General features: G+C 38.8%; 1 protein-coding gene across 3 annotated transcripts; it reads left to right on the top strand.

The window, feature by feature from the left end:
* The first annotated feature begins 512 nt into the window (after positions 1–512).
* casp7 (caspase 7, apoptosis-related cysteine peptidase) lies at positions 513–11,514 on the top strand. Of its 3 annotated transcripts, none has more exons than XM_022196045.2 (8): positions 513–618; positions 903–939; positions 1,029–1,147; positions 5,790–5,941; positions 6,035–6,163; positions 8,055–8,230; positions 8,551–8,689; positions 8,827–11,514. In XM_022196045.2, exons 2-8 carry the CDS (start codon positions 910–912, stop codon positions 9,051–9,053), a joined length of 972 nt encoding a protein of 323 aa, XP_022051737.1. In that variant the 5' UTR covers positions 513–618; positions 903–909; the 3' UTR covers positions 9,054–11,514. The 3 variants fall into 3 exon arrangements, with proteins under 3 accessions (XP_022051737.1, XP_022051735.1, XP_022051736.1); XM_022196043.2 differs by having other exon boundaries at positions 529–673; positions 908–939; XM_022196044.2 differs by having other exon boundaries at positions 530–673.
* Positions 11,515–11,568: the final 54 nt, after the last annotated feature.

Below are 11,568 nucleotides of genomic sequence, written 5' to 3' on the forward strand. Positions count from 1 at the left end.
TTCCAGGAGAGAAAGCGAAAACTTAAAAGTGATTTAACAAAATGCTGTCTGTGAACGAAAAAGTTTGCATACCGAATGTTGACACTAATTACATTTTTAAGAGTGTCACATCAATTATCATCAAAACCAATTGTATATTAAAGATTAAATGAGTAAACAGAGGAAGTAGCTTCAACAATGTGATAATTTAAGTATTTTGGGGTTATTTTACACTCTAAGGACATGCTGTTTCTGCTGTATGTTTACAAAGCACACATTAGCTGTTTACAAATTTGGAAGCATGACAGTTAGCAAGTTGTGTTTTATTGAATATTTTGAAATACACTTCTTTATGTTTGAAATACAGCAATTAAAGGGTACAAACAAAGCCCTTCTCCAGTTTAAGTTTACCTTTAATTATAGTTTAATGCTAATTTTTACACTTTTATTTTCCAACTCCAGTAAAAGCTGTGTTGTAGTCAAATGTTTGCATCATCAAACCTGGTATCCTGGTGCGACGCAGGGCTCTGACGTAATGACGCACGACGTAGACCTCAAACTCAACCTACTTCCACTTTGTCAAGTTTTCTCTCGGGAACTGAAAGCTGACGACGGTTTTTGGAGAGTAAACAACTGAAGGTCAGCTTCAGTTCAACAATTAAGCTGAATTATTACATTACACGAATGACTGAGTGTAAGTTCACGCTAACGTTTGCATTTGTAAGCTGAAGCTAGTTTCAGTCTTTTTAATCTTGCTTTTAGCAAACGAGTTTTCTGGATTTAAGCTATACGTACTCTTACATAAAAGAATGTATTTATAGAAATATTAAGCTGCTGTTTAAACCATCCCCAAGTTACTAACCAAGCTGGCTAGATAGCTGTAATGTGTTTATGCGTTTAAAATACTGTTTTTAAATCTTTAGAGCAGCTATGAGCAGCGGTAACAGTGGAGGAAATGAGGTAAGCTCACCTACTTGTAAACGTATCGCATAAGTTTAGCAAACCGCAAGATAAAATACTAACTGTGTGTGTTTGTCTGGTGACCACAGATGGCTGGTGAACCTGCTGAGCCCACTGACCTCGGAGGTGAAGTTAAGGAAGGGAAGGTGACGGTAGACGAACTGGATGCCAAACCTGATCGCAGAGGAAGATTTCTACTGTTTGGAAGGTGATCTGCCTTTTAAATGTATCTGGAGATGGGAATCTATACATACATTCATGTGTGAACCTCACATTTTCTGTGCATTGAAAAAATTAAATCACTTTAGTCATGTATAATGATTTGCATGCTTTATATTGCAGCTTTCACTTTCATTATTATGTCCTCCCACTTGTGACTTTACATGTTTTAATATTATTGTACAACAGTTGAGAGCAATCTGTTACCTGGGGCCTTTTGGTTTGCAGTGCTTTGCTGGTTTCTCCTGCCTTCTGATGGAGTTCAGATTCAGTTGTGTGGCAATGAGAATGCTGTGCATAGCCTGACAGAAACGACTTGTATTTTGATTTGATGTATTTTGACTGATACTGGTGGTGAAAATTGGAAAAAGCCTTTCCTAAGTCACTTCACATGACTCAAAGTGGAGCCCCTTTTGCATGTCTATTTGTTTCTGTCAGAGCATGCAGAGCAGATGTTTGCTGTGTTGAAAGCTACACGGAAATGTTTTTTACTCCGGCCTAGTAAGAGTGCTATCACTATTTTTCTGGAAAAGTGAGCAGGGTTCTCATCTGAACAGTAAGCCAACACATTTAGTTGCCATTGATTAATGGAAAGGAGTGCTTGTTGGTACTGTTCTGGAGCAAATAGCTGTTCTGCTGTCCAGTTTAGATGAGTAATAAAGTATGCTTTGTATTAAAAGCCACTTTGCTTATATTTCTCATATGACAAGTGAAAAATTTCCTGGGCCATCTATATCATAAGAGAGAGATGAGCATATTAAATAGACTCTAAACACACTGTCTAACTTTTATGCAACATTTTGGTGCTGGACCTGTAGGTATCAAACAGATACTTTGTTACAAAGACAAGCCTCCTAAAATAGATAGTGGCAGTACATTCCCTATATGCTATGAATTCCAAAACATCATTCAACTGAAGGACAAGTTGCATTAGCATGCAGAGAGGTAGAAAATACTGTCACGATCATGAATGCACCTCAAAATTGTTTACATTGTATCTGTAAAATACTGTGAGGTGAAGGCTTAAAAGCCCAAAGTGCATACATTTTACACAGTTCTTAGAAATGGCCTTGATGAACAAAAAGAAGTATCTATAATAATTAAACAAGGTCTCACAATGCATACTTATATTTTAAATAATCATCAGATTTACATCTGCTTTTGTTAGAACATTGGATTATGTGAGTCCCTATAAATACGCTCAACAAAAATATAAACGCAACACTTTTGTTTTTGCTCCCATTTTGTATGAGATGAACTCAAAGATCTAAAACTTTTTCCACATAAACAATATCACCATTTCTCTCAAATATTGTTCACAAATCTGTGATGGTGAGAACTTCTCCTTTGCTGAGATAATCCATCCCACCTCACAGGTGTGCCATATCAAGATGCTGATTAGACACCATGATTAGTGCACAGGTGTGCCTTAGACTGCCCACAATAAAAGGACACTCTGAAAGGTGAAGTTTTGTTTTTGTTTTTGTTTTGTTTTTGTTTGTTTGTTTGTTTGGGGGGGGGTCTGGGGACTCAGAAAAGCAGTCAGTGTCTGGTTTAAAACAAAACTTTCCCTTTCAGAGTGTCCTTTTATTGTGGGCAGTCTAAGGCACACCTGTGCACTAATCCTGGTGTCTAATCAGCATCTTCATATGGCACACCTGTGAGGTGGGATGGATTATCTCAGCAAAGGAGAAGTGCTCCCTGTGACAGATTTAGTCAAATTTGTGAACAATATTTGAGAGAAATGGTGATATTGTGTATGTGGAAAAAGTTTTAGATGTTTGAGTTCATCTCATAAAAAAAATGGGAGCAAAAACAAAAGTGTTGCATTTATATTTTTGTTGAGTGGAGATGTTCCAGGCTTCCAGTAGCAATGGCAATGGCATAATTGCACATCTTAAGCAATTAATATTTATCATTGCTCATTGAAAAGATTAACTCCAATAATAGAACACCTCGATAATGAATTTACTCAAGACTTTCTGCAGTACATTTATACATAAATACTGTCAGCATCCAAGCCTTTGGAAAGCCATGGAGCATTTGTGCTTCCATTTAAGGCTTGTCTTTGTAACAAAACATTCAGCTGATGAAGGTCAAGCACCAAAATGTTGTAAATAAATGTGTTTTTACAAGTTAGATAGCATGCAGGAGTCGTATTTTCTCGGGGTGTGATTGTAAAAGTGTTGCTGTGGAGAAAAGATCATCCGCAACTGTGTGCTTTCTGTAAGGTGTGCAAACCCATACCTTCATGTAGCTGTGCCCCCCGATTATTCAAACTTAAAGGAAAGAAGTGAAATATATAATCTTGATTTGACACTGCGACACAGTTTTGTGTAACCTAATTAGTGTAACGGGGCAATGGAGCATGAAAACAATCTTAAATTCAATTCTAGGACTGGGGTCAGTCCTCAAGTGGCTGCTCAAAATAAGACTGTACTCCAGCAGAGTCTAAAGTCATGCATGTTTGACTTCATTATATTATACAGTGTGAGTGTTTTTACAGTATCTTGGGTCTACATTTGTTTTTGGGAAGTGTACAGATGCCATCACAGACACAGGGGACTGTTTATTCCTGTTTTACTCACAAGGTGGCAGTCTGAACCTTTGTTAACTGTGTCTCTCCTAAACACAGGTAATCAAACAAAAAGCTTCTGTGCTCTGTCTAGCATTTAGATTTTTTCCTCAAATATCAGATTAACAATGGATGGCTGTTTTTAATAGCCATAAAACACCAAGCAGCATCTCAGATTTTGGATTTCCAACATATAGAAAGGTCTTTAAACTTGTTCAACACCACAAATAGCTGAACTATTTCAAGATGAAACATCGCACAGTATCTTGAGAAATTATCATACATGTAATGTACGAGTGTTATGTGTGTTTCACCGTCACTTACTCATGGTTGCCTGATAGCACAAACGAGCAACATCATAAGAAATAAGACTAAACTGCTAACTGCTTCAGCTTACTACTTGGGTATATGTCTTTTTCATTTTGAGAAGTCTTGACCATAAATAATAAGTCAGAATTGCATCTGTAAAGGTATTGTCTATGATATGAAGATAATTATGACAGTCGTCTTTATTTGTTGAACCGTTTTTGCTCAAGTGTGTCTTTGAACCAAGACACAAGCAATTCAGAATTAATAACTAATTATTTGTCATATGTGAAGGCAAAGAGGACATTTTCTGGGCAATTAACTTTTTTTTTAGTTCTATCTCTTGCGCGTCTTCCTTGGAAGTTCAGATTTCTAGGCCCTCGCTGTGTGTATGTCGGTATAGGTGGATTCTGTGCCTGTCAGCATCGGTGTAACGTGTTGCCCTGTCTGACCTCAGCAGGTGAGCGAGGCGCAGGGGGCCATGTGTGAATAGGCCTTTAGAAAGCACTGGTGTGGTGGCGAGGCTGCTGACTCAGGGAGCTCACAGTGCGCCGCCCCCGTCCTCAGCACCCGCTGGCCCAGTCAGGTCTCCATCCAGTACAGAGAGCATGTCAGTATCCTAGCACACAACCAAAAATTAAGCTACCAGGTGTGGAGAAACTTTGCTTTTTTTGGGGGAAAAAAAAAAAGAAACGAGACAAAAACCAAGGCGTTTCAGATGCAGAGTGGCGTAGCGCTTAATGACGAACCCAGGTAAGACGGACACAGTGGCCTCCTATTCATCCTGCTGTAGCTGCTCCTCTTTCTGCTGTGCCCAGCCCACAGCATAACAGGGCTGCAGCTCTTTGCCCACCCTCGTGCAATTGTTTGGCACAGCATGTTGGCACAGTTTGGAGGTGGGAGGGGGGCTTCAAAAAGTTCTGGATCACATGTTTATGAGAATATGGCTGAACTGCCTGTGAGCGTGCGTGCATGAGCCTGCTGGTGCGCATCGCTGTGTATTGTTCCAGTGCTTGAGTAACCTGATGACGAGGCTCTTCTGGAACCAGCGTGGATTTTGTGAGCCCCCAGTGGGCCACTATTGGCTTAGTTATCTGGATGGATCTTTTAAAGAATGGAAATATGACAGGTCTGTGAGAATTGACACTCGTGGAACATTTCCTCTCGCTCAATCTACATTGATGCGGTTCGGATTATTTTAATATCTACTCCAAGCGAAAATGTTCTAGTTTCTTCTTTAACCCGACGGTGGATTACTGCGACCAAATTTGGCCGTGACATTAATGCCTTATTTGACAATGTATGTATTCTTTGGTTTCCGAGTGACTGGTTGAGATTGTTTTCAGTTTCATGCGTGCTACTTGTTTTGGAAATCTTGACGTTTTCTTATGTGGACTAATCATTATGTGTAGAAACATTCTGACCTAACATAGTCATGCGTCAAGGACATTTTCTAGAAAACGATTCATTTGCAAGACGCTCCAGTGAACGGTAAGATTCAACATTATGGAAGTTTTAACTAAGCTTTTGGGAATAATTGAAGATGGACTAAATTTGTTTCTAACTTATCGTAAGAGTTGTTAGAATTCATTTTTGTGTTATTCCTGTGTTCATGATTTTCTTTTTTTGTTTGTTTTTTGTACACAAGTAGCAGGTGAACTTAGAAATGTTTTGTACTTAAGCTCAACAGTTAATAACTATACTAAGAGACAATTGTCTATATTCTGTTTCTGTTTTCTGACTCTGTTAGTAAGAAGAATAAGGATGGCCAGACGCGGGAGCAGGACTACTCTTCTGAAAGCCATTACAGAATTGTTTCACCAACATTCCAGTATAAGATGAGCCATCAGCGAGTGGGAAAGTGCATCATCATCAACAACAAAAACTTTGATGAAAAGACAGGTATAGTAGCCACGTTTCAAATACGATGTTCTTTCATTTCCACTTGTTTTTATTGCATAAAGAATGTGTACTCTAAATAGACTGTCTTGACAGGGATGAATGTACGCAATGGCACAGACCGAGACGCAGGTGAGCTGTTCAAATGCTTCAAGAGCCTGGGCTTCGATGTTTGCATCTACAATGATCAGACATGTGAGAAGATGGAGCGTCTTCTCAAAGAGGGTGAGTCGTGCTGCCTTCTGTTGTTTCATGTCAGTGCCTGAGTAAATTTTCCACATTTTTCTTGTTCTTTCACGTTTGAACTTCATGAAACACTGCGTTCTTTCATAGCGGGTGAAGTTTGTACCTACTTAGAGACTGATTTTCTTGGCGACTGCATTTATTCTAGCATGTGGGACCTTTAAAAATCTATTAAGTTTTAACATAATGACAGAATGACGTCATAGTATTTGGAACAGCATCTAGTGTGGGTGTTTTGTAAGAGAGTGCTTTGTATTTTAAGATATTTTAAGGACAGATTGTTTCTTACTTTGCAAACAGGTTGGGTTGGGTAAGTGTTATCAGCTCAGTGCGCAGTTAGTAAACTGGTGAACGAAGTTGCAGCGTCACATACATGCATAAGCTCGCGCTGATAGGGGTTCTTTCTTAAAACAGTTAGACAGCAGGTGGTGCTGGTGCTTCAAGAAATTGGCTTCATCCCACGAAAGTTGCATTTGCAGGGCCACTGACCAGATTTTCCTAACAGATAATAAGAGCATATGACCCTCTCAGGTTGTATAATCTTAGGAACACCAATAAGTCGACTCATTGATGAGCCTATGCAGAGTCGTTCACTGGGGATTTCTGTACAGTTCAGTCCAACTTGCTCTGATGTCATAGGAGCGTAGGCAGCATTGGGGTATAACGGGAAAGACCTGACCCTTATCTGATTCACAGCTGCTTGGTTTAAGTGTTGGCTCAACAATGTGACGTTTGACAGAAAGTTTTCTCTTTTTTATAAATTGGAAATTCTGATGTGATCTGTCTGTTTCAGAAGGTTTATTCTCTTTACGGACTAAGTGTTGTGTAGCTGATGCTGGTTTTTATCAGTAAAAGTAGGTGTTAAAATGTATATTTTCACTGCACTGATTCAATTCTGTAAGTATTTAACAACTCAGAAACTTCTGGTGAGGGATGTGAGGATCTATACAGATGTGAAACCCTGACAGACCACGCATCTGACGGATCAGTAATGAAAGATATTGTGTTGTATTTTGGTCTACTGTCTTTGAATTTCTTCTTATTTTGAAATTGTCCTGGGCAGTTTGAGAAGAATATGTTTGCTCAGCTAGTTTATGTACAGTGGCTAACTCATACAACAATGATTTACATACAAATTAATTAAAGATAGAGGTTGAACCATGAGTAGAGATCACCAAGTCTCCTCTGTAGTATTTTAATAGGCTACACTGTCGAGATTTAAACATTTGTAGACTGTACGAACACATGCATGGGGCCTTATGGCATTTTGTGAAATTGTAATCAGATCTAACAAGATGCAGGTGTTTCTCTACCATTCTGAGAGATGCTGGAAACTGTCAACTTCACAGCATCTTTTTGTCTCTACTGCTGCTTCTTGCTTTCAGGCAGCTTTTCTGAAATTTCATGAGCTTTTTCAGTCTATTTTTATTTTTGACACTGCAAGAACTTTTTCTCTATTGCACTCTCTGGATAAAATGTCAAGTCTGCAAACATCCAATAATGTATTAGAAAGTTATTAAATAAGCTAAACTAATTAAAATGTAAATAGGTGAATGTAAATATAATTTACAGTAACAAATGCAGGCTGTTTATTGCCCTTTAACATTCCCTGAAGGAAACTAACTGGATTCTGTTTGATTTCTGAGTACATTCTTTGTAATTTTCTTCCCATAGTACCTCATATTGTCTCTCAAAACTAACTTTAGAACTTAGGTGCAGGATTTCAGATTCTCTAGAAATCCATAAAAAAGCTTTAAAGGCTTAATAAACACCACGCTGGAGCATTAAAACTGTGAGAACACTCATTAGAGCGGTTTAATGAGGCCTGAGCTGAGCTAAGAGTTCAGTATTTGTTTGTGTGTGTATGGGTCAGCCTCGGAGGAAGACCATAGTGACAGCTCGTGTTTCGCCTGTATCCTGCTAAGCCACGGTGAGGAGGGCATGATCTACGGCACAGACGGAGCCATGCCCATCAAGACCATGACCTCGCTGTTCAGGGGGGACATGTGCAAAAGCTTAGTCGGGAAGCCAAAACTCTTCTTCATCCAGGTGTGTAAGCCTTCCATGTGTAGATGATGGTGTGATAAAAATGTGTGTGACAGTTACAGATTTGTGCTAACGTTTTGCCACGCTTGGCCTAAATGGGCCACTTAGGGGTTAAGTCTTTTAAGAAGGCTTTTAGATATAAGGGTCTTTGAGAACAGATTAGGATGGTTTTAAGTTTCTCCCCACAGACAAATGATAGTTATTGTATCAAATGTTGCTCCTCCCAGCTTTTAAAAATAGTTAATTTTTAATCGCTTCGCAAGGTCTTTGTTGAGAAAGCTACTCAGGATCACAATGAAATGTCATTTCATTTACTCCACCAGGCTTGTCGGGGTTCCGAATTTGATGATGGTATACAGACAGATTCGGGTCCGCCAAACGACACCCTGGAGACAGATGCTAATCCAAGACATAAGATCCCTGTAGAGGCAGATTTCCTCTTTGCCTACTCCACTGTGCCAGGTGAACCACAGATTTGAATTCAAAGTCTGATTTGAAACTTTTTTTTTATTGATTGCTACATTAAATGAATACCTAAAGTGACATTGTTTGGGGGTACCTGTAGCATGTTTCTCTGTTGACTCTTGATGATTTTTCAGGATATTACTCATGGAGAAACCCTGGACGCGGATCCTGGTTCGTCCAAGCGCTCTGCAATGTCCTCAACGAGTTTGGCAAGCAGCTGGAGATCATGCAGATCCTCACACGGGTCAACTACATGGTGGCCACCAGCTTTGAGTCCTGGTCCGAGGACCCACGCTTCAGTGAGAAGAAGCAGATTCCCTGCGTGGTCTCTATGCTCACGAAAGAACTATATTTCAACTGACCGCCTACCCAAACGACTGCATTGCACGATGCCGCAGACTGACTGATTGACTGACTGGACTGACTGTTTCAGGTAGTGACTAAGTGGTCAAAGCATTCAGGGATGATTCAGGCCCGGCAGGACACTGCACAGTTGGAGCACAGACGACACTTTGCATGTGTAGTTGGGTCCGAAAATGAGCACTCCGTGAGAAAAAAAAAAAAAAAAGATTACAGTGGCACTCCGCGTTCATGTGTTGATGGTGAAACTTCTTTCTCTTCTTCAGGTTCTTCCTCTTCTACAGAATAATGGCGTCACATTTGATCCGATCTTTGTCGACAGGCGTTGTGAAATATCCATGTTATTCTACCGACCCGGAAAATTCGCTGCCAGTTTCTGCGGGTTTGGGGAATCATATCTGAATATGTGTCTCTCCATTTTCTGGCATTTGCAACAGATGTCGAAAGGGACTGCCGAAAGCTTGTTGTACCGTTCATTACCTGGAATTGGATTCATGATAAATTCAATGAATCGAGAGAGTCTCTCCAAAAACAGATTATTATCCGCTCAAACAATGAGTGTACTCATGATTACACAGTAAAATAAATTGGGAACAAGGTGAGAGTTGAATGATTTAAAAGCTTTAATGGATTAATCTTGTCATTTTTGATTTATCTTATGTGATTTCGCCCCACCTAAACTTGTCAGTTTATTAAAATCTGCATTAGGGAAACTGAAAAGAGTGATCCCAAACCCTTTAATCGCTGTAGTAGAGTGCCTTGATTACAGTCCCTCTGGAATGAGTTGTTTAAAGGGGGTGAAAAAAGCAGCTGGAAAATAGAGGAGACCATTTTCAGCTATCCGTGTTTTGATGTTTTCAGCTGTCAGTCGTCCAAAAAAAAAAAAAAAATAGACAAAAGAAAATGACAACACTCCTCTGAGCAGAAACATGTCACGATGCTCTTGCCAAAGGCTCAGTGTCTCAGCCTTCCTAGCAAGTTTAAGTTGGTAGCAGCATGCTGGCATCCTCAGGTTCTTTAATGTCCCATGAAGTGGGAAAATGTCGTGTTAAACATTTTACGTAGTGGCTAGGAAGGTGTGAATCTTTTGCTGTGTAGTGATTAGTTCTATGAGATTTTGGGTCAAGTGAATAGCATACAGTCCACTCCCTTCAAAACATTAAGGATCATTTGCAGTTTTACAATAAGACTTCACTTGCTTGTTCTATAAGCCCAAATAAGTGAACCTAATGTACTTGCATATGATCAGAATTATGCACTTATTTATTAGTCAGGGTAAAAACATCAGTTTCATGAATTTCTCTTTTCTCATTTTCAAAGTTAGACATTCCTCTTTCATATCGTCACTAAGAGATACAATACATGCTGTATGATTTTTGCACCAGATAGACAACTAACGAATGTCTAAAACTGTTACAAATTTGGGAAATGTATCGTAAAGCTGAACTGGAGCCCAAAGCACAAATACCACATCATTTCACTGTATATTAGTGTTGTACATCGTCTTAACATACACTAAACTGTAGTTAAGTTGCCAAGCAGTGTCTTACAATTTTTACTTGAAAGATTGCGCTTTGCTTTAGAATAATTAAAAAAGCCAAATCATAAAAAATACATTTAATTATATATTATTTTAAATCACTTAGTGCACCCTTTGAACTCAGTTTTACACAATTTGGTAAGTTAATATTATTATTGAGTTATATGGTTAAAAAAAATTAAAAATCTATTTTATTTCAGCACATAAATGACATTTGCTGATAGTTATTAGACCTTACATAAGGTTTGTTGTTGTCCCAAAGTCTGTCAATCACAGAGGCAGCTATTACTGGCAGTTCCAAGTCTAAACATACACAATCCACGTATCTGCAATACGCACTCTCACTGTTTCTGCATTGTTTTTACATTCTTCACACGATTGCACGTCAGTAGCTTTACGGGAAAAGTTCCGCAATAGATATCACTTATTGTTACGCTTTCCCCCCTCTTCACGCTTTGTATTTTTATCAGTCATTTTAATTATTTTAATACCATTTACATGATATATCTAGGTGCCAGGAGTGTGGTCAATACTGGCATTCCCAGTTCTTGTCCAGTGCAGCCACAACTCTTGAATCCTCTCGACACATGGATCTCTGATCAGTGATGTGGTGCCCGACCTGTGCTGAAAGGAGTGTTTGCTCCACTTGTTTTGGAATGAAATTGAAGGAGGGAAAAAGACATATTTTTAGGGGTAACATTTTTTTTTAATGCTTTCCGGTGTTAAATGCTGTTGTCCTCAGGAATATATTTGCAAAGATTTTGGAAAAATGAATGAATGAATTTTATAGGAAATATAATCTGGCCCACTTTTTTATTATTATTATTATTTTTAAATGGGGCGATACCTTGTTTAAGTAACTACAAACAGAGGAATGCTTATGTAAACTTTTTATTGTATTAAACATGAATTTATTGTGTAATGAAGTGTGTGTTATTTTCTTGCACATTTGTAAACAGTTTTTACACGATGTTTG

Source organism: Acanthochromis polyacanthus, chromosome 19 (assembly GCF_021347895.1).
Source record: "Acanthochromis polyacanthus isolate Apoly-LR-REF ecotype Palm Island chromosome 19, KAUST_Apoly_ChrSc, whole genome shotgun sequence".
NCBI lineage: Eukaryota > Metazoa > Chordata > Actinopteri > Pomacentridae > Acanthochromis > Acanthochromis polyacanthus.

Coding starts and splice junctions, on each gene's coding strand:
- casp7 (XM_022196043.2), top strand. Junction 940..1,028: donor GTAACAGTGGAGGAAATGAG/GTAAGCTCACCT, acceptor TGGTGACCACAG/ATGGCTGGTGAACCTGCTGA. Junction 1,148..5,789: donor AGATTTCTACTGTTTGGAAG/GTGATCTGCCTT, acceptor TGACTCTGTTAG/TAAGAAGAATAAGGATGGCC.